Source organism: Salminus brasiliensis, chromosome 1, assembly GCF_030463535.1.
Source record: "Salminus brasiliensis chromosome 1, fSalBra1.hap2, whole genome shotgun sequence".
Classification (NCBI taxonomy): Eukaryota; Metazoa; Chordata; class Actinopteri; order Characiformes; family Bryconidae; genus Salminus; species Salminus brasiliensis.
The window spans coordinates 15,627,345-15,649,724 of NC_132878.1; the positions used below are offsets into that span (position 1 = coordinate 15,627,345).

A 22,380-nucleotide genomic window follows, 5' to 3' on the forward strand; every position below is an offset into this window, starting at 1 on the left:
CCCGATCCGAAAGATACCATCACCTGGAAACTGAGGAGGAAGAAGATACAAATGATGAAGACTTCAATGTTGAGCTGCGGCAGTTTTCATCTTCCTCACATCGATTCTCCAAGGTCAGCTTCCTACCCTGTAACAAGACTTACAAGAACATACATGAAGTAGGACTGCGCCAGTCTGATGCTCAGTAACTCCACGGATTGGATATTGTGGAGGGGGGGGGGTCCAATCCATCACACTAAACGGTCATGTTAATGCATGGTGCAAGCCTACATGCTGGTATTTTAGACTCCATAACTCATGAACAGTGTAACATACAGACAACAAGCAGCAATTCTTAGCCTATCTAACCATGTTTTATAGTCTTTTTAGGCAACAACTTTGTACAAATATCTAAAATCAGTGAATACTTACATCTCTAATTCAGACATATTTAAGTAGCCTAGAATTTTCTGAAACTATCATGACAGGTATGACTGCCTCTTGCGACACAATAAAGATAATAAAGATAAATAATAAAGATAAGTCAAACTGTGTAACAATGACAAAATCAGCCTGTTGGTATTAGCATGTTCTCACGGTTGCAGCATTTAAAGTGGTATCGTGCCACCCCTAACATCAACACAAATGCACACATACTAACCGCTAAGTTTCAAAAGCCCATTCTTTAGCTTTACCAGCACAGTCAGTACCTCCCAAATTAGCTTATGATCATGGCTTGATCACAATCAGCATTAGGAAAGCTCGGGTGATTGAAATTTTAAAGCGTAAGAAAAACTCCTTAAACCTTGTCCCAACAATCAGCGGCTGTGGGCTTTTCTAAGCAGCTGCCAAGCACTCCAAAAGGTAAAAAAATTGATGCTTACAAAGCAGAAAAATGCTATAAGAAGATAGAAAGAAGATAGTTGGAGGAAATGATCAGTGATGTAAGTGATCGGTTTCTTCATGTAAAGCACATCAGATGGGATTGGTTAGGATTTTCAGATCTCCATTAGTTGAGGCTGAAGCAGTAATCCAAATCAGCTTCTCCTCCCCTCCTGGGTTTTTGTTGTTGAGCACAGCTCCTTTTCAAGCATCTGCTGTCACATGTGCAGCCTTTGCTTTCTGTAGGACTGATAACAAAAGCATAACAAACAGTCTGGCCCGTTCTCGCTTGTAAACACAGGGTTTTTTTGGTGCATTGCAGTATGGATCTAGGAATATTGTCGCGTGTGCAGTGCAGGTTTTACGCTGTGCGCTTCAGTTGTAATGTATGGATTTTTGAGACTTCAGTGGTTTTTGGAGTTTCCCTGAAATGTGTGTGACAAGCAGCCTTTATGGTCTGTCTAGTACACGTTGTTCTGTGCAACTGTGCATAACGTTCACTTGTACACATTTTGAACTCATGCTAGTTTCTCAGTCAGGCTTTCTGCTTCAGATGTTGTGTTCTATCACATCCACAGTCTCCTTACATTTGTAGGAATGCTGCTTTTACTTTTACACACAAGTTTGTGGACACCCCTTGTAATGAATGCATTCACTTACTTTAGCTTGTGCCCATTGCTTACACAGATGTGCAAATGCACACACAGCTTGTATAGTACCTGTAAAAAATTTTTTGGTTGATCTGAAGATTTAGCCAATTTAGTCACGCCCAACCTAAGGCCTACCGAAGAAAACTGTCCACTCTCCACAGAAAAAACTATAATTTCTTCTCTGCAAGTTCAGAGTGAATTAATCTCAGAAACTATAGGCAATAGTTCATCATGAGTAGATAAGGGCTTTAAGGATACAATGCATTTCTAAATGCTGATTTTTGTCTGTAGACTATATGTCCAAATGTTTGTGGACACTCCTACTAAAGAGTGCATTCAGCTGCTTTATGTTGCAACCATTGCTGACACGTGTGCAAATGCGCACACATTTACATTTATGGCATTTAGCTGACGCTCTTATCCAGAGCGACTTACAAGGTTACTCGTATTACAGAGGTGGGCCAATGTAGTGTTAGGAGTCTTGCCCAAGTACTCTTATTGGTGTAGTGCAGCATACAGTCACCCAGACCGGGTATCGAACCCCAGTCTCCCACATGGTGTGGTAGCTCAGTGGCAGGTAGTGGTGTTATCTGTTGCACCACACCAACCACACACACAGCGTGTCTAGTCCCTGTAGAGAAGTATTGCCAATAGCATAGGGCTCTCTGGAGCAGATAAACATTAAAAGCCCCCCAGATTTGAGTTGTGGAGCATTGGAACTGTGTTCTCTGGAATGATGGTGCTCCATCCAACATCATAATCTCACTAGTAGATCTAGAAATCCAGTAGAAAGCCTTCCCTGGACAGAGAGGTAATCCACTTTTGTCACATAGTGTACAAGTAAATGTCAGTGCTGCACATTAATGTTCCTGTTTTTTGGTGTCTGTCTGTGTGTGCCTGTAGGTGTACAGCAGCCTGGATCTGTCCCGTGGGCAGTTGGAGGAGAAAGGAGAGCAAGTGGAGAAGAAGAGTGAGAGTCCTCTGACTGTAGACTCCCTCAGCTGGACTCCAGACTTCACTGAGATGTAAGTTATAGAAATATACACATATATATATGTGTGTGTGTGTGTGTGTGTGTGTGTGTGTGTGTGTGTGTGTATATATGTCATGTCATGATGGACCAACTGTACCAATCTTCAGCTTTTTGCAGATTTTTCTTCTATATGTTTGCCATATGTGACCGTGGCCATTAGCAATATTTTAAGCACTGCCTGTTTTAGATCTTATTTACTCTTTCTAGCTTACACATGTACAAATGTTTAGCATTTCTGTTCTAGGCTTACAGGCTAGACTACTAAATAATACAAAGCCAGTTAGAAAGCTTATCATAAAGTCGCTGTAAAAGTGTAGTGCAGACATTGATGTGAATTGTCCTTTTGGTTTTTTTTTCATGTTTTTTGTGTGAGCAGGCCATCCCTGTCACATTCTTCTGACACGGAAAGCACCAGCCTTGGCAGGCGTTCAGGTCTGTTACCTAAGTTTGCCATCTCAGCAGAGGTGGAGAGCTGTGATGGCTCACTGGCTCTGGAGGACCCCAGTAAAGTGGCCTTCTCGGTCGGAGAGCTGCCTCAAGATGAGCCTGATGCCACTACACCCTGCAGCACTGTTAGCAACTCCACACTGTCAGGTACAAGTGGAAATCTAAACCATAGGTGTCAGCCTGTGTTTTGTCCAGAGCTCTACAGATGTTGGCATTTTAGAAGAGGGAAAACACTAAGTTCACATCTAATTAGCTGGGATGGGTTTAATGTAACAGAATGCTGAAGAGTGCAGAGCTTGAGTTTGACACACCCAATGCTAATGCATGCTAAAAAGTGTCTGCAGTGTATTCTGTCAAGTAGCCCAGTCCAATCATTGAGCGAAATATGAAATCTGCCTGATTTTTCACTGGAATTGTTCAGTTGTTAATATTCAAGTCTTTCTGAGTGGTGATGGTGATATAAGTAGGATATCTGGTACATTGTATGAATTGACAGTTCAACCTTTAGTGTGTGTGGTGTGTGCTTAGTACACTGTTTGAGTTGGTCTGGGGGATATACTGGTGCCAGGTTAAGATGTTACCATGACCTGCAGGTCAAAGAGGGCTACAGGGTGCTTCATGGGGGTCATAAAGATGACCATCTGATTAAGGGGCCATGTTGCATTGTAAAAGAGATCAGAATGTCTAAACTGTAAATAGTGGTTTTAGTTACTATCCAAAATCTCTTGAATGTTGTTTTATACATCGTTGCTGTTACACAAAAACATTAAAAACAACATCTCCAAAATGGTAACATTACAGGAGAAAGTTCAGTGTGGGTGTGTATCCCATTTTGAGCATTTCTATTGATTCATTCATAACTTCATTTTCTCACAATGTAAAGAACAGTGGCAAGAGCAATAGTAAAATAGCGATACCCCTCGGGGGTCTTTGCTTCACAACGCCCTAACTATGCCTGTTAACCACATAATAATAAATTTTAAAATATATATTTTAGACCAAGCTTTATCTCAATTGTTTCTCAAAAAAAAAAAAAAAACGATGATCCACATAAAATCAAAATCATATCAAAATGAAGTGTGTTTTCCCCTCTGTCTGAACAGGCAGTTTCTCTGAACACCTGGACCAGCTGCCGTCCCGACCAGAGGGAGTGGACAGCCCTGATAGCACATGCAAGCCATCCACTGACAACAGTGCCCAAGTGACCACCCTAAAACCTGAGGCCACGGATAAGCCAAGCTCTGTAAACAAAGTCCCCAAATCAGCGTCTGCAAGCGCATTGTCGCTTATGATCCCTGGTGGTGAGTGTGTCAGTGTTTGAGCATGTGTGTGATTGCACAGGGCCTACGCCCTTCTGCAGCATGAAGGAGAAAGCATGTGCTTTTTTCCCCTGCAAATTACACACCAAATGTGGTAAATTGGGTTGAAGGCGGTGTGTGCAAGATTAAAGATGATCGAAATTGCCGTGCCGTGGCTCCTGCCGTGAGTTGCGCTGCTGTGCTGTGCTGCAGAGAGCTGAGGCAAGCTTGGGGCATCTCCGAAGTGCAGGGGGAGAGGAAAATCCTATTGGTCTCACTCACCACAGGAGAGAATGAACCGTAGCTGTTACTTGTGCGATATTAAAGGGGTCGTATCATGGTTTTCTCACTTTTTGTAAACATGGCAAAGAAGGCATTTATTGAGTAGTTTAAGTTGTTCTTTGATGTATAAATATTAAGTATGAATATTGGGATGCATTTTTACAAGCTTATTTACAAACCTGTTATTTTACCTTGGAATGAAAAGCACTAAATTACCTTTAATAATGGCCTTGTGTGTGTGTGTGTGTGTGTGTGTGTGTGTGTGTGTGTGTGAGAGAAGGGGAGGGAGCGTTTACTTCAACACAGGAGATCACAGTAGCCACATAGCATAACCTAGCATAGATTAGCACTGTAACAAGTACAAATAATATTCCTATAATTATTGTATATTAATATATAGTAGTATTCTTTCCGGATATTGTTGCTCTCCTTTTGATGTCCTCTTCACATTGTGCAGCAAACTAGCCTAAGAGATTGTAGCAGGGTGGCTGGGTTACCTTACGTCTAGCACCCACTAGCTTCCCAACAAGGCATGGCAGCCCACTGTAAAGCCCAAGCCCAAGTGAAATCTTATGTTGTGTTCAGCAGTGAAATAATAAGAACATCAGTGTGAATCAGAAATGCACATACTTGATCTGTTTTTCCCCTAATTAATATAGCGTGCACTTTTGCTGTTCCTCCAGATGTTTTTGGCATGTCTCCATTGGCTAGCCCCATCTCACCATACTCGCTGTCTTCAGACCCCTCATCCAGAGACTCCTCCCCCAGCCGTGACTCCTCCCTTTCTGCCGTCTGCTCACGCCAACCAATCATCATTCACAGTTCAGGGAAGAAATTTGGCTTCACTCTGCGAGCAATTCGAGTCTACGCGTGTGACAGTGACGTCTATACTGTCTATCACATGGTCTGGGTAAGAGCCTGGCGAGGTTTATGTCATCACTATGCAACACTCACATTTATGTGCATATACTTTTTTTATGTGAAGAGAAGATTTTGGTGTCAAACTACAGTATTGTTACACACAAAGGCAGTGTGAAACAAGGGGTTACAACAAGGGGTTAAATTGCATGGGGTGTTGTATTATTAGGTAGTACATAAGGTAGTGCTGTCAAAAGTGTAATTCTAGATATTTAATTGGTAATTAATCCGTTAAGTTATGGCGACCTCACAAAGGCAACATTTGCATGAAATAGCAAGGTTTGCCTAAACCAGTGACAGTTAATGTGTTAGTTGACTGGTATTGTCCAAATATACTAATAAATGTAGTTGAATTAATAGACAGTTTTTATGAAGGATGTAATTAAACATTTGTAAAACTTTCTCGCAGAACGTGGAGGATGGTGGGCCTGCTAATAAGGCTGGACTCAAGGCTGGAGACTTAATCACTCATGTCAATGGGGAAACAGTCCATGGACTTGTACACACTGAGGTGGTGGAACTGCTGCTGAAGGTAAGAGTAGCATCCTCACTGCTATGACCATGTGGTGTATGTGGTATAGTAGCTGTTTCTGTAGTAGAGTATTCAGTACAGTTAAAACATTTGTGCCGAATGTTTTGAATAATGTAAAACTGCAGATAAATGCACAACTACTGTATTCTGGTCCTGTACAATGTCATAGATTTATAGAAATTCAAGCTGTAAACAAAAATAAGTTTATATTTTAATTTGAGGATCAGAGCTTTAGGTCATTCTAAAATGACTACATATTGAGTCAGCCTTTATTTAAACTAAGAAGTGCTTTGAGGGTGGCCCTCATTTGCAGTACAATGTAGTAGTTTCCTGTGTTGAACTCCAGTCCCAATAAATGCAGATTTTCTAATACTACCAGACCAAGAATCAAACCTTGAGGGCACCCCTTAGTTACTGGTAGATCATTTCTATTTCAGTTAAAATAGAAATTATAATCACAAATTATAGTTATAGCTGAAATTATTTGTCAAATTATTTGTGTTGTAGACTTTTCAAAAGTAGAGAGTGGTCAACTGTATCAGCTAAAAATCAAATGTACATACGTTTCCACTTACCACAGATGCTGCTGATCAGCCAAAATATGTTTGGTGTCCAACGTCTGCTTCTTAAAAAATCTTCAACTTTAGCTCTGAGGCTAATGTTGCTAACAAACAATGGAAGTCAATAGTCACCTGAAGCCTTTTCCAAAATATGTCAAACCTTATCTCAAGCTGTTGAAAGTCCATCCAGGTGTTTTTTGACATTTTTTTAATTTTTTTGACATTTTTTGACATGGTGTTGGACCCAATATGACTAGTGTGACCTATAGAAACCTTCCAAATGTTGTATAAATAGGCTGCTCCCTATCTTCAGCCCCACAGTGAGCTCTTATTTATTTAGTTCACTGTTCTAAACCTTATCTATTAAATGACCTTAATGGGGATCTAAATGCTGTTTGAACTTTGTGTTGCGTGTGTGAGCATTTCTTTATAGAAAGGTTTTGATTGACTTTTAACATCTAGTGTTTGTTAGCAACATTTAGTCTGCAGCTCCAGTCTAAAATTAATGATGTGAAATTAGGACAAGAAGCTTGTCTTAGCTGATCAACCTTATCTAGAGCTAAATGAGAACTTGTCTAAATTAGACTTTTCATTGAACTATTCCTTTAAGAGCTGATGCCTTACCTCCTTTGGGAAGTGGAGTTCCATATGCTGTTTTGTGAATATGCAGTAGAACAGTCTATGCTCGTCTGTACTTTTCCGAGTGTTATTGGTATTAAAGGCTTTAGCTTCTTTGTGATTAGAGAAAGGTTGGCTTATGAAGAGACCATAACTTAAAGCAGAAGTTGACAGTTATAATTAAAGGCAAGCAAATTCACATGTTTCATTTTTATTTGCTCAGTAAGTTAGTCAGTGGTTTCATCAATGTTTACTTGCTTGTTTACAGAGTGGAAGCAAGGTTGCTATATCCACCACTCCTTTTGAGAACACTTCGATTAAAACCGGTCCAGCTAGAAGGAACAGTTACAGGAGTAAAATGATTAGGAGAACTAAGAAGCCAAAGAAGGAGAAAACGCAAGAACGGTAAGCTTGGCATATTTATCAGTGTTATTGCGTGATGCACCTCAGTACCTTAGATCACCACTAGAAGTAGCTGTTGAATCATTTTTCATAACATGCACCAGGGGTGCTCAAACCTGGTCCTGGAGATCTACCTTCTGATCCAGGTAGTAAAGGCCTTCTGTGGCCTTCTGAATACTAGAGCTAGATATGTTACACCTTGACTCTCCAGAGTGGTAGATTTCCAGAACCAGAAGTGTGGGTTCCCCTGCACCAGTGGTATCCCTTAATTACAATCTCATGTCTTCTCTCTCCCCAGGCGGCGGTCAGTATTCAAACGATTTGCCATGCAGCCCTCGCCACTGCTCCACACCAGCCGCAGTTTCACCTCCTTGAACCGCTCACTGTCCTCAGGGGAGAGTCTGCCTGGATCTCCCACACATAGCCTGTCTCCCCGCTCCCCCACCACTGCTTTTCGGCCCACCCCCGACTTTAACCAGTCAGGTCAGAACTGTCATTTGGAGTTTTTGTAGAACAGATATTAGGTGTTTTGGTTTATTTGAATGTAATTGAGTGTAATTTCCCTATTTTGCTGGTAAAAACCAGATGTTCATTCCACTTGAATAATTACGAGCCGCTTGCTGTAATGTCGTTGGTAACTACATTGCGCTCCACATATCAGACTGGGGTTTAAATCCCTAGCCAGGCAAGCCCACCCTACTAAATATATAACAAGACCCCTTGGGCAAGACTGCTAACATTACATCCATCTACCTGTGTAACAAGAGTCTAATGTAAGTCACTCTGGATTAGAGTGTCAGCCAAATGCTATTAAACGTAAACAATGACTCAGTTATTTTGAGTTGTTTTCCATGTTACTAAATGATAAGCCTTAGGGCATGGATTTTTGAGGATTTAAACTGTCAGGTGCCTTGTGTAGAAGTAGCCACTAGTGTTCCCTGCTCAAGTATGTTTTGTTTCTTTCCCTCCCCACACTGTGTTCCCAGGTGGCACATCTTCTCAGAGTAGTTCACCCAGCTCCAGTGCTCCAAATTCACCCGCGGGCTCTGGCCACGTTCGACCAAACACCCTGCACGGCTTGGGGCCCAAGCTACCTGGGCAACGTCTGCGCCAGGGTCGGCGAAAATCAGCAGGGAACATCCCTCTCTCCCCATTGGCTCGAACACCTTCCCCAACCCCACAGCCTACCTCCCCTCAGCGATCTCCATCCCCTCTGCTAACTCACACAGTAGGCAGCTCCAAGACCACTCAAGCTTTCCCAGCTAAGATGCACTCGCCCCCTACAATCGTCCGGCACATGGTGCGGCCCAAAAGTGCTGAGCCTCCTCGGTCGCCGTTGCTGAAGAGGGTCCAGTCAGAGGAAAAGCTCTCTCCATCTTACACAGGAGACAAAAAGCATCTCTGCACCAGAAAACACAGTTTGGAGGTAACGCAAGAGGAGGCCCAGGGTGAGTTTGCACCTGGAGGAGAGCACACGCTACAGTGTGTGGAGGAAAACTCTTGTGAGCCACCTGCCATCACCCGAGTAAGACCTGCTGAACAGGGCTGCCTGAAGCGCCCCGTCACACGAAAGGTTGGCCGGCAGGAATCTGTGGAGGAGCTTGATAAGGAAAAATTGAAGTCAAAAGTAGTGGCAAAAAGGCAGGACTGGTCTGAGAGACGCGAGTCCCTGCAGAAGCAAGATGCACTGCAAGAGACCGAGTCAGGCATATGCACCCACTCCAGTGACGACAAGGAAAAGGGGCATCATGGACGAGCACCAGGAAGGTCCCAAAGCAGTACTGAATCTGGATCTCTTGATAGCAAAGCTGTAAATGCAACACTAAAAGACGTCCTATACAAAAAACTGAACACCAGGGCATGTGAAAGCATTGCGGAGTCCCTCAGCAATACTGGGGACTGTGTCTCAATCCTAAATGAAGGTGTCAGATCAACCCCAACTCAAGCAGACAGACAACTCTCTAGGCAGATTAAAGAGGGCAATAAACCAGATAGACTTGATTTCAAAGCTCCCAACATGGAGTTTGCCAGAAAGAGGCAGTCCTTTGAGGAGCGTGATGACTGCATGTGTTGGATTAGCCCTGGTGTTCACGAAAGCCTTCACTTTAATGCCACCAGATCCAAAAGTCTCCAGCTGGATTCTGCCTTGACTTTAGATCATCCAAAAGGGACAATGGGCTGTGTCCACTCAGCTCCTGGGATCAGCACAGAGTCCTTGTGCCCTAAGCTATTCAGTGGGCGTGGGGAGAGCGCAGTGGAGAAGCTTCAGATGATTTCCTCAACCGAGGGGTCCATCAGAAAGACCTCATCTGAGTACAAACTTGAGGGACGACTTGTGTCTTCCCTAAAACCTCTGGAGGGCACACTAGACATAGGCCTTCTCTCTGGACCCAGAATTTCCAAGACTGACACTTGTCTCTCCAAGATGGCTGGAGGCCAAGCTGACAGTGTTGGACTGACAGGAGCTCTACAGAACCAGAACGAGAAGCCAATGCTAAGCCCTCAGCAGAACCCAATAAAGAAACAGACGTCCTCTCCACCAGGAGCGGAAAGCCATGTAGCTAATTTGACTTTGAACAGCAAAAACACTGGAAAAGAACAACCCGCATCTAACAAGGACACCACTGTTGGTTCCATTAGGAGTGATTGTATTCAAGAGACAAGTAAGCAGGCTGAAGGAATCAAGTTACAGGTCATGTCCACTAAAATGGAGCAAACTGACCCAGGTGGAAAATCCGAGACAAGGTTAAAAACAGCTCAGGAGATGAGGGCTGCTCGACACAGCACTCATTTTGCTTGCGGGAAAACACCCTCGATCAGGGAGGTCAGCAATGAAGACCAAGATGATGACATGGAAAATTTGGAGGAAAAACCTAGTCAGCAAAACACTGCAGATGCAAATATGCCTGTGACCTCAGATAATGTCATCAAGCAAAACATGCCAGCATCATCTCACACTGGTAATGCTAATAAAGATGTGAGACAGTCACTTGTCAGTTCACAGAATCTGACCCCAGCTACCCTATTTAATGGCCTAGTAAACACAGACAAAGATAAAGCAGCAAAAACTAGCTCAACGGTGGTTACTGAGCTGGCGCATCAGCCAAGAGCAGCCAATACAGATAAAACAGCAGAGACTCACAGCTTAACTATGGCTTCAGCACAGTCCCTGCCACCAAAAGAAGAAAGAAGTGCATTGAATCCAGAACATCTAGTAGCAAGTGGATTGGACAAACCAGGAAGCACATCTCAAACCTCAGCTAAGATTTCAGAGAAGACCCCAGTCAAAACCAGAGCAGGTAGCACCCCAGTCTCCAATGTGGACGCAGAACAGGTTAGCTCACATGGCTTGCTTAAAGAAAAAGTTGCTGCCCAACAGAGTTTAACTTTAACCCCCTCAGTCGTAACTTCTGTTTCTACCCTGTCTTCAGCTTCACCAACGTCATCAGAAACTGGTAACCCTGTTATTAAAAGCCCATTGTCCCCAGAAGCTCCTATTCAAACCAAGCAGAGAAAAAACAGCCAGTCTCCAAAACCCGTTCCTCTTAAAGCCATGCCTGCCGCCGTTCCTGAATCACAGAAAAGTGCAGATAAAACCCCACAGCGATCTATGGAAATCAAGTTAAGCGGTACCCAAAGTACACAGTCGCAGCAAGTATCTCCCAAAACACTAACCACTTTCGTCTCAATAGATAAACAGACAAGTTCTGAGAACTCTTTGAAAACACAAAGCACTGTTGTAGAAGATAAAGTGCTTGGTTTTCAAGACGCCAAGAAATATGAAGGCCAGTGCTCTAAAAGCACAGAAAAGGAGCCCACAACCTGCATAGTTCCAAAAGAGTCAAAAGATGAGCCACAGAAAGTGCCACAAAACAGAAAAGTTAAAGAACCTGTCACTACTACATCAGTGAAAAGCGAAAGCGTAAGATTGGCTGAGAAACAAGGGGTCTCATCCACAAGTCAGGCACTGTCCATTTCCACGTCAAAACAGGATTCTGGAGCCAGTCCGCCAAAGACAAAAGGCAAAGATGGTAAGCCTTGCGATACTGTGCAAGTTCAGTCTACAAATCTTCTTGAAGAGAAATGTAAGCTCCCAAGCACTCCAGATGCAGCAAGCCAGAAGTTCAACAAGCCAGGACTTGGTGTTTGTGGGAAAGATATTGGTCTTGCACAGGCAGCAGTAAAACAGCCGCAGCAATCAGGTTCCACTGCCCCAGTGAAACAGGGGTCCCTAAGTTCCAAGAACAAACCCAAGGTGGAATCTCCACTAGTTACGTACCATGGGGGCAAGTCGACCGACGAAAAAGGAAAGCAAGAGAGCAAAGCAGTGGTGCAGACCACCATTAAAGACAGTGTAGATGGAAAACCAAAGGAGCAGAGAGAGCCTACCCCTCCTGCATCTAAAGCTCAGCCTCAGAAAGAGATTTTGGGCCGCGCCGCCTCCCAGGTTGCTTCTGTGCCAGTGCTACCGGTGCCTGCTGTAAAGGTTCACATAGCAAGTGGACCCCTCACAGTCAAGAGCACTGGTGCCACTGGAGAGACGTCTGGACAGACTAGTAGAGAGCCGGCGAGACCTAAAGTGGACCCCTCAAAGCCGGACTCCTCACTGAAAACCACTAACCACAAAGACTCTCCGAGATCCGTGGCGTTGGCCAAGGATGGCGCAGTGCCTGAGAAGGACTCTGCTCGACCCAAGCAATCAAAGGATCTACCACGAGGTTCCGCTAATAAAAAGTGAAACGGGAGATTTAGATGGTTGCCAAGACAACTTGTTTTTTGTTTGTTTATTTGTTCATTTTTTTTTTATTTTTATTTTTTTAAAGAAAACAACAAGGCAATCATATTTTGTTTCCATGCATTGTATCATAATGCCTTCCTTTTTGTGGACCGGTGAAGCTGTTACTTCAGTGTTTGGCGATGGCTGAGAAAGAGACTGGCACGCTAGCTTGTGTGCTTATCGGCTGTGCTCCACTAAAACTGTCTGAGAAGTTGGTGGGTAGGTTTGAATGTAGGAGACCTGATTTGCTGATGAAGGTCTTTTTTTTTTCTTCTTTTTCCTCTCAGTTCTCCTTTTTTGTGAGAAGAGGCAAGACTGGATTTGTTGTGCATGGTGAGATGCATATAGAAAAGGTGTGTGCAATGAAATGAGCATGGACCGAGATCTCAGTGTCTGTGAAAGAAAGGCATTAAGGAAATGTGCCAGTTGAGCCTGAGTGGAGTTGTGAGAAGCAGAGATGCAGATGCAATTCTGGTGCATTTCAGCATATTAACAGCTGTTCCTCCGTCATTCGAACTAAGGCTGTCGAGCACAATGCAATGGTTTGACGTGCTCTGAAAAAACACATTTGAAATATCTGTAGCAATGGTGCTGACATCTCAGCACGCAAAAGGAAATCCCACCAAAATCTTGTCCTTTCTCGTTCTCGTCCCTGTTGTTTTTGACCTTGCTTTGAGACGGAGTGCGCGCGGCGGTTTTGTTTTGGGTCGTGGTGCACAGAGGGAACGCACTTTTGTCCTGTGCTTCTCACCTAGAACTAATTTTAAAATGGAATCATCTTACGGTTCTGGACTCATATCTAGTGGAAGGGGGCCTTGGGGTATATTGGGCAGTGCAGCTTGCTGTTCTTAGCAGGTTGTGGCAAAATTTGACATTCCTTTCACATACATCTCTACATTTACTAAAGATTAATTTTTATGCAATGTACTGTACATAGGGCAATGTCAGTTGTACAAAGGGTGACCTGTGGAATCTGAATTATGAGTGTTGTATGTTTTATATGTATATATTTTGCTATGTCATATGTTTGTATACTGTACTCGATATATATCTGTTGCTCAGTGACCTTTTCACCTGCGCAGTCAATGTTGCCATCTGAAATAAGCTCATGTAGAAATGTCTAGACCGTAGTCTCGTTGCCGAACGAGCCGTACTTGAAACAATGCAGACACTAACAGCGGTAGCTACACACTCATCCTCGAAAAATGTCGTACTAGTCCAAGTGAGCCTGTTTAGATGGCTGAAAGCACCTCGAATGTGGAAACCTTGATTGTGGCTAATAAAGAAAAAGGCTAATGACAATGCCCGAAGTTGTCAAAGGCAAAAAGATGGATGTAGAATACTGCGGGGGAAAAAAATTGTATGATTTAAAAAAAATACTGAATGTTCAAGGTTTGCTATGCTTTATGTTATGATTTTTAGGGCTAGCCTTTTCCATCGGCCGCTGCAAAGAGACTTAAAACGTGCTGAGGAGGAGATGCTGAGTAAAAAGGCTGTTAATGGAGACAGTGAAGACAGGAATCGAGGCCGTGAGGACTTTCAGCCAGGATTTTTGTGTTGTGTCTTCTATACTTGCGATCAGTTGTGCAGTCAGTCATGTACATTGTGTACACGTTCAAGTGGGACATGTGTAATAATTATTAGAGGCATTTTTGCACTGACAGTAGACTTGTGAAATACCTGCACATTTGCGGCCATGACTGATTGATTCGTACATTTCACATACTGTCTGTAAAATTTGTCTCTAAATGTACCCATCACAATCTTTCTATGGATGTTTTTAGCGCTTGGTAACGCTTTCACTTGAGCGGTGAGCTAAAGGCAGGTGGCAGAAATCGAGGGAGTGTCGAATCACTTCTTAAAAACGTGTTTGCTCTTTTTGTTTTACTTAAACTGAAAAATCTTCAAAAAATCGTTTTTTCACCTTTTGACATGATCTGATTGGGTCAGTTGTTTTTTACATTGTATCCACATTTCATGAATGGAGCAATAGAAACGCTCCACAATTGAACTTCTGGGATCAAATCTTTTCATTCAAAGTTAAGAGAGAAGTTACCTTCTCCTCTAAAGTTACAGTTTTTTGCGCGACAGTGACGATATGCAGGCTGTACTATGATAAATTAATATGGGATGTTTAGAAACGAAAGAGCATACGTTAACAGAATCTGGATATGAATGTTTTAGTCACAAAACTCTGGACTTGCACCATGTGAAGAAAAGCGAAATCCATTAGAAACTATCAGCAGAACCTGAAGTTTTAGTGTCCCTCATCAGCTTTGCAGAAATGTAGAATTTGAAAGCCTGAGGAGACGAGATGCACCTTACTCTGAGTAACACACGATACCTATATATATGTACTGCGTTCCTGGACAAAACCCATCGTAAATGAGCATTAACGTGAACATTAAAAAAATGTGAATGTTTAATGGGACATACTGTTGTCATCCGTCATAGCTAGTAGCTTAGCCAGCTTGAATATGGTCATGACTGAACCACAGATGTTTAAAGGATGGCTCGTCTCTCTGTCCCCATGCCTTTTACTCTGACGACTGATGTTTAAATCCTTAACGAAGCACATTTGGATTTTGTTTTGTTTACAGCTAATTCATGGATGTATATTTTGAATATTGTGTTATTAATTTGCCAAATCTGTGTGCTGTCACAGGAAACTATGTTGAGTATGCGTGTGTGTGTGTGTTTGTATGTATGACGTCTTTCCAGGAGGTGCCGTTGGAAGACTTCTGTCTGTGGTAGCTAATCTCATCTGTTCTGAGTCTGTCGGGTCTAAAGGGTCCTGCATAGATTCTGCAGTTCTCTCTCTTTCTCTCTCTCTCTCTCTCTCTCTCTATCTCTATCTTTTTCTTTGTCTCTATCTTTGTCTCTGTCTCACTCTGAAGTGTGAAACTAGTGTTTTTTGTACATGACCCTGCTTCTCATCATTTGTCTTTTAGGATCTGTGCAATAAGAGACGTGGTTTTGAGTTTTGTATTTCACCCAAGGAAAAATTCTATGGATGTCATAGATGTTGTATTCTACACATATATTTATACTTCTAAGGTTGTATAATACTGAAAATAAAGGCATGACATTAATCTTCTGTTTTTGAAAGATTTTTTTTCTAAAAGCACTGTTAGTTTTGACACAGTTTATTCGATTTGAACAGAATGTGTATGTACAGTATAGAAAACATTAGGCACACTGTCCCCAAACCTTGATGAAAAATACACTCTCCCCCACACACATTCTAAATGCTTGAGACAACTCTGTAACACAAAGGAGAAGAAAAAACTAGCGAAGCTCAGTGATACTGGACTCGAGGTATAACCGTGTTCACTTCTGGACTTCATTTTAACATGAAAGAAAAGTCACAGATCTTGTTGCATTGCAATGTTTCTTCTAAAATCAATGGTTAAAAAAGAGCTGATCCTGCTTTTGTTGAAGTAACTGTCTTTACTGTCCAGGGAAGGCGTTCTACTAGATTTTGGTGCATTGCTGTGAGGATTTGATTGCGTTCAGTAACAAGTGAGGTCAGGATGTTGGAAGATCATCTCTCCAACTCATCCCAAAAATATTGAGTGGAGCACCGTCATTCCAGAGAACACAGTTCAACTGCTCCACAGCTCAATGCTGGCCCACATCTGGCATCTGACGTGGTGTCAGTAGGTAATGTTTATCTGAGTCCTATTCTAGCTGTGTGTGTGTGTGTGTGTGTGTGTGTGTGTGTGTGTGTGTGTGTGTGTGTGCAACTTAAAGTAGCTAAATGCATTCAGTAGGGGGGTGTCCATATATAGTGAACGCATGATGTACTTGCGCATTCCTTCACAATCTTAAGTAGGAGGAGGCCGAACATTTCTTCACAAAATAAAGCACCACGACTGTAAAAGCGATTACAATTACGACTGTAAGTGCAAGCGCGAGTGTTCGACTGGAAATCTTGCACTGTAAATGGATGTTCACAATCTCCTGATTTGTGACATCACAAACCGTCTCCTGTAAGTGTTTCATTTTATTAGTGTTTGCTTTAACCCAGTTCATGAACTGCTCGTTGGTACAGTTGCAAGCCAGTGGGTTGTAGCTCAGATCAATGGTACTTCTTTCCCCAAAGCCCTCCAAACCTTCAACGTCAACTTTCACTATTGCATTCCTGGCAAAGCTGAGTTGAATCTGCTTCAGGGAATGGAAGGCCGAGGTACTGAGTATGGTCAGATGGTTTTCGCTGAGGTCCACATATGTCAGCTGTGTGAGGCCTTTAAAGACCTTTTCACCGAGGCCTGTGATGCCACATGCAGACAGAACCAGACTTTCTAAAAGAGGGACATGATTGAAGTTCTCTGCTTTTGCTAGAACCCCTCCTTGTATGGTGTTCCCTTTCAGATTGAGTGTTTGCAGGTTCTCCAAACCCTTCAGAAGATCTACGTTTGAGAGGTCAGTTCTGGACCATGACAGATTGAGTGTGTGAAGGTTGTGTAGATTCCTGAATGGAGAGGTGCTACTTAGATTGTAGATCACATGGCTGCAGTCCAGATGCTTTAGCTGTGGGGTGGAATTGAATGGAAGAGCTTCCCACTTCATGGCAAAACTGTAGCTAAGATTTAGGAGCTTCAGTTGACCGAGGCCAGTCAGCTGTTTGTTACAACAGGAAACTTTAGTAGTCAAGGCACTGTGGCTGAGGTCTAACTCCTCGAGGCGAGAGAGAGGTTGCAGACAGTTCTCTGTAAATAACAGAATATGCAAGTTCCCACTAATGGACAAATGAGTCAACATGGGGAAGTTTGCAGCATGGATCTGGCAGACGTCTGAAAACTTATTTTCGTCTAGCGTCAGACGAGACAGCGTAGACAGGTTGGACAAGTTGGGCGGGAATGCTGAAAGATGTGCTCTGGTGAGGTCTAACGCCTGAAGCCCTGACAGGCACTGAAAGCTCGCCTCTGTGAGATCACTGAAATGTTGCAGTTGGAAGTCTAAATGAAGCACTGATATCTTACAGAATGATTGCAGCCCAGCAGATGTTACAAAGCTCCTAGGGTTGTCCTCATATATCCCTAGATTCAGCTTAGTGGCTTTCATTCCCTGTAGTCCCTTCAGGAAAACAGAGGTGTTCATTTTGCTGAAGCAGCCACTGAAATCCACACTGCCCATGTCCAGTCCCTGAAAAGCGTTTGGCTCAACCTCAACAAGATCGTTCCCTTTGAAGCTGAGTTCTAGTCCGCTTGCTGTCTGAAGAGCAAGCAGATCCGCTGCCTGGATCTTCTCGATAGAATTCATGTCTAGAAGAAGCCTTTTCATCTGCTGGACGTTGAATTTGTTCAAGCCATCTAAGGAATGAATATCACTTCCTGCGAGATCCAGGGTCTCCAAGAAGGCGAGATTGGTGGTAGGGATGTCTTTTAGACTGTGTATCATGGAGTCCGCAAGACTCAGGTATTTTAGCCCCTCTGGTCCTGAGAAAGCACTGTCTGCAATGAACACCAGCAGGTTACCTACCAAAACAAGACTCTCAAGCTTCGGCTGATGTTGAAAGATGTCCTCAAAAAGAAAAGTAATGCTGCACCTGCGCACAACGGAACACATGAGATGGATGATCTGCTTTCTATCGGCAACCAAATCAGAACGTAGAGAGGTATGTATGGAGGGGGATGGGTTAAAGTGATCTCTAACCTTGTCAGGTCCAATGAAATGAGGTTCTTCAGTCTGTGGAAGGTAGAGTTGTACAGTTCCGGTAGGTAGTTGAAGCTAAAGTCCAGAGTTTCTGTAGACTCTGGGATCTCATCTGGCACAAACTGTAGTGCCAGTCCACTGCAGTCATAACCATCAGCAGTCTAACAACAAAAGCAACGCAGAAATGTCATTCTTCTAGTAATCATTCTAGATTTTAAATAAAAAGTAAATAATTATCAGAATACTAAAAATAAAGAACACTGATATAAAAATAAGCAATAAATACTTTTATAAATAAAAAAATATAAATAAATAAATGTAACATTTTGATGTGGTTCATTTACAAATTAGAGACTGTCCTGCTATTAGTATTACAAAGATTAGCACTGCCATATCAGCTATCAATGACTGCACTACTGTACACAGTTACTGACTGGAAAAACATCTTAAATTAAGCCTTTTAGCAGTTTAAGAAAAACAGCACTGCTCTCAGATGAAAACCACCTCCATTTTTGTTTTTAGTTTTCTCCATGGTTTGAACCCATTTAGCCCTGTAAATAATTATGGGTAAATGAACCAATAGAAATGCTTTAAATGACTTGGAATGAGCTCTTATTTCACATCAACTTCCCAATTTTTGCCTTCTCTTGTAAAGTCACTATTTTGGAGATACAGGTTTTTCACTGGACAGAGACATAGGAAACACACTTACTTGTATGCATTGATTCTTGACCCAAGCAGTAGTTTCGGTAGAGGCTATGAAATGTAATAGAATCACAGTGCAGAGAGACCAAGGGCTTTCCATGGTGTTCAACAGAGAGAACCGAACAGTGATGTGTGTTCTTGTTAAACAGAAAACTTGCAGAACTGAAAATTAACCAGTCTGAAAATGTCCCCTATTGTTCCCCCCACAGTCGGTTTATGCAGACAATACAACTTCTGTGTTCTTTCTGTGTTCTTCAACTTCTGTGTTGATTCTGCTTTTTAAGTAAGAAGAAGTGCAGCTGCTAATACACGTAGGGTCGCATAGGACTTTACCATACACTCATCGCAGACATTATTGAGAGGCAATATCAGGCTTTCAATGTTTTGTTGTTTTACTGTTATTCTTCTGTAACAGAATGACGGAAAACGTAAATCTGTAAGAATTAAGAAAACAAAAACAAGAATTCGGTCCAAGAAGTTAAAAAGTATCACAATTATTCAGACAGGGTGGATATGTTTCGTTAAATGTCTCTGCAAGCTGCACCTTCACTAGATTCTTTTGGTAGCCATCAACAAGCTTCTGGCAGAACCCTGGTTGGAAATGTGACCGCTCTTCTTCTCAGCATTAGTGGAGTTCAATTAAATTAGGCACAGTCCACATTTTCAATAGGGTTGAGGTCAGGACCTTTGGGAAGGGGGGTGGTGCATCTGACTAGCATTCATGCTTCGGATTGTTGATGTTGTGTCGGGGCTGAGTTCGATAAATTATACGCTGTAGGAAGGAATAATGAGAAATGGTCATAATCCAACAGGATTCCCTGTGAATAAAAATCTCCTCATATGCTTCCGAACAATGTGCAGATTGTCACATTTGCATCACATCTAGCTAAGCTCCGTTTAGCTGATGTCCATTGTCAGTCAAGTCAAGTCAAATTTATTTGTATAGCGCTTTTTCAATTGTTGTCACAAAGCAGCTTTACATAATTAGTAATTAGTAAAAGACAGAGACAAAAAAGAAATAACGTAAGACATGAAGGATCCAAGAGACCCCCAGTAAGCAGCCAACGGCGACCGTGGCAAGAAAAAACTCCCTCAGAGCTGGAGGAAGAAACCTTGGGAGGAACCAAGACTCACAAGGGGGACCCATCCTCCTCTGGTCAGAAGTATTTATAAATCATTGGTTACCAAACTGCTCTGATCATAATCATAATATATTAATCATGGTGTAGTATAACTTTATATAGTCATGGCAGTGATGGTCAGAGTAATGATAGTTAACAGTGATGATATTAGCAGTGGCAGATAGTTAAGAGTCCATTTAGGTTTTAACATGGTCATTAAACAGGTAGCAGTGGTAGGCAGGTGAGCCGCTGGTCTGTTATGGGTGGTGGTGGGTGGGGGGGCCTGCTGGTCGGACTGGTAGGTGGCAGCTGGTCTGACGCAGGTAGAGGGGACCTCAGCAGGCAATCTTTCAGCAGGTCGGGCTGGGTGGCCATTTACTCAGAGAAGATTGTGTGTGCCACTTGTATAGCGCTTTTAGCCAGTGAAGCCAGTAAAAAGACATGAAACATGCAACCCTAAGTGAGCAACAATGTCATGCACGAACACCACATGAGTCAATAGTTATACTGATACTTATTACTCTTGTTAATAATAACAAGAAAATAATTAGTCCATGTAAACTTCGATGCAAACGGCAATAAAAGTTGGGCTACTTTCTAAAAGAAGGTAATCATAAAAGTTAGCGTCTGTGTATAGCTAGCAGCGGGAAATGTGTGGACATCAGATACTATCTAAGCTTTATCTTAATACAAGTTAACATCTGCGTTAGCTTGCAATATAAAATAAGCTCTAAAAGAAGCTAATGTTATGTTTAAACAAGTAAACAAGTATAATCTGCACACAGCTTCTGTTATGAAAGGGGGTGACTTGGACATCAGCTACTTTCTAAAAGTAGCTAATAAAGCGATGTAACATCCATGTTAGCTTGCAATATGAAATAACTTGTTAACATCCATGTTAGCTTGCAATATGAAATAACGTGGACATCAGCTACTTTCTAAGCTTTATCTTAATACAAGTTAACATCTGCAATAGGAAATAAGCTTGTTTGGACATTCCTTAAACATTCTATTCTTTAAAAGAATAGAATCTTAAAGGAGGTTAACGTCCGCATCTGGCTTGTGAACTAGCCTGCTAGCACATGCTTCATTTTCTTGCACAAGCTTCATTTTGGTTTTCAACCAATAATCATGGCGTAGCTTGATAGAAGTTGGCTTAATTGTCGCCTGGAGATGATGACTGGTTAAAATAAATAAATTTATTATTATTATTATTATTTTATTAATGTAATGTTTATTTTTGTGTGCTTACAGTATGCATTGCCTTCCAAAAAGAGGAAACCGAGAAAAACAACTGAGCTGGATTCAAACAACCAACAGGTCGACAGGTGAAGCATTAGTCGAAATCACGCTCAAGGTTACTGCAAATCACGGCAAGCAGCCGTTTCCTACATAATTCAGCTAATGTGAAATAGGCCTTCACTCTCGGCTGGAAGTACTTTTAAAGGACAAAGCAAAAACCTTCTTTTAATAAACATACAGTTAAAACAGTCCAAAAACACAACTTTTGTTGTAATGTAATTTTGGGCCATTTCTATCAGTCAGTTCCTCGTTCAGTTTTCAGACAAAGAGCGACTGCTGTGAAAAATACATGTTTTTTTTTTGTTTTTTTAGGAGAGCGACTCATGTGAAGTGTTAAAACTAGCCGAGAGAACAGCTGTCATCAGCCCAAACACACAGCCATTGTAATATTGTAGAGCAACTGTCTTGTGTCTGAGGACTCCTGTCTAACTCTGCTGTACACTAGACTGTCCAACAGAGGGCACAGGTACACTGTCTTGGCTCTTTTCTTTGACCAGTTGCACATTGTGAGGCAGGCCGAGTTACGCAATCCTTCCATCCAATTGAGAGATAAAGAAGACACACTTTATAATCTACGTATAAATAGAAAGAAGTCTTCCAGGAGATTAAGACGTCACCGTGAGCAGGAGCCGGAAGATTACTGTGCATTCAGATCCTAATGTTAATACAGAGAACGTGACTGCAGTTAGGCCTTCACGGCTTTACGTATTTACACTGAATGTGAGGTCATTGCGTTATTTACTGAATGCGCTACGTCAGTCGTTCAGTTCACGGTGTATAAATGTTTATGTATTATCCAATCCATCTAGTAAGGATTGCATGGCTGGACATCTTCAGATACAATGGTTTATTTTGTAAACATGGTTAAAAGGGCTCAGCATTTCTCTTATCTTGCTCTCTGGTTACTCAGAACAAGCTGATTGTGTGCATTTACCACTATTTTAGTACTTGTAGCAAACTATCAACACCTTTCTTTAGCGTAAACTAAAAAAATGGAGGCACTTCAAAGAGGTCTTTGAGCGATGCCATAACAGAACCTCTTTTGGCTTCATAAAGATCCATAAAGCTGCGTCAGTGTGAAGAAGGTCATCAAATGAAGGTTCTTGGCTAATCAGAGATTCATCCAGCATATTTACACATCTCTATTACAAGCATGTTTCTTTACGGAAGCACAACTGGCTCTTCCGCGGCAGTGAAGCCTAATTTAATCAACCTG

General features: G+C 42.2%; 2 protein-coding genes across 8 annotated transcripts in view; one reads left to right on the forward strand and one right to left on the reverse strand.

Moving 5' to 3' along the window:
• Positions 1–15,470, forward strand: part of mast4 (microtubule associated serine/threonine kinase family member 4) — a 141,406-nt gene extending 125,936 nt beyond the window's left edge. For all 7 annotated transcript variants that reach the window (XM_072673080.1, XM_072673073.1, XM_072673089.1 and 4 more), the window contains 9 exons: positions 1–113; positions 2,415–2,536; positions 2,921–3,138; positions 4,095–4,292; positions 5,255–5,481; positions 5,899–6,021; positions 7,468–7,604; positions 7,900–8,084; positions 8,588–15,470. In XM_072673080.1, coding sequence (XP_072529181.1) covers positions 1–113; positions 2,415–2,536; positions 2,921–3,138; positions 4,095–4,292; positions 5,255–5,481; positions 5,899–6,021; positions 7,468–7,604; positions 7,900–8,084; positions 8,588–12,339 — 5,075 coding nt within the window. In that variant the 3' untranslated portion in view covers positions 12,340–15,470. The remainder of the gene's footprint in view (positions 114–2,414; positions 2,537–2,920; positions 3,139–4,094; positions 4,293–5,254; positions 5,482–5,898; positions 6,022–7,467; positions 7,605–7,899; positions 8,085–8,587) is intronic.
• Positions 15,471–16,085: 615 nt separating this feature from the next.
• Positions 16,086–18,841, reverse strand: cd180 (CD180 molecule). The gene is made up of 3 exons (XM_072693011.1): positions 18,749–18,841; positions 18,037–18,197; positions 16,086–17,929 (listed from the first exon to the last, which is right to left on the reverse strand). Exons 1-3 carry the CDS (start codon positions 18,839–18,841, stop codon positions 16,198–16,200), a joined length of 1,986 nt encoding a protein of 661 aa, XP_072549112.1. The 3' UTR covers positions 16,086–16,197.
• Positions 18,842–22,380: the final 3,539 nt, after the last annotated feature.

Excerpts from the sequence above, each read along its gene's own strand:
- cd180 (XM_072693011.1), bottom strand. The coding sequence starts at position 18,841 with ATGGAAAGCCCTTGGTCTCTCTGCACTGTGATTCTATTACATTTCATA. Across the intron at positions 18,198-18,748 it reads TCAAGAATCAATGCATACAA|ACTGCTGATGGTTATGACTG; the intron begins GTAAGTGTGTTT and ends TTTTGTTGTTAG. Across the intron at positions 17,930-18,036 it reads ATTTCATTGGACCTGACAAG|GTGCAGCATTACTTTTCTTT; the intron begins GTTAGAGATCAC and ends CGTTGTGCGCAG.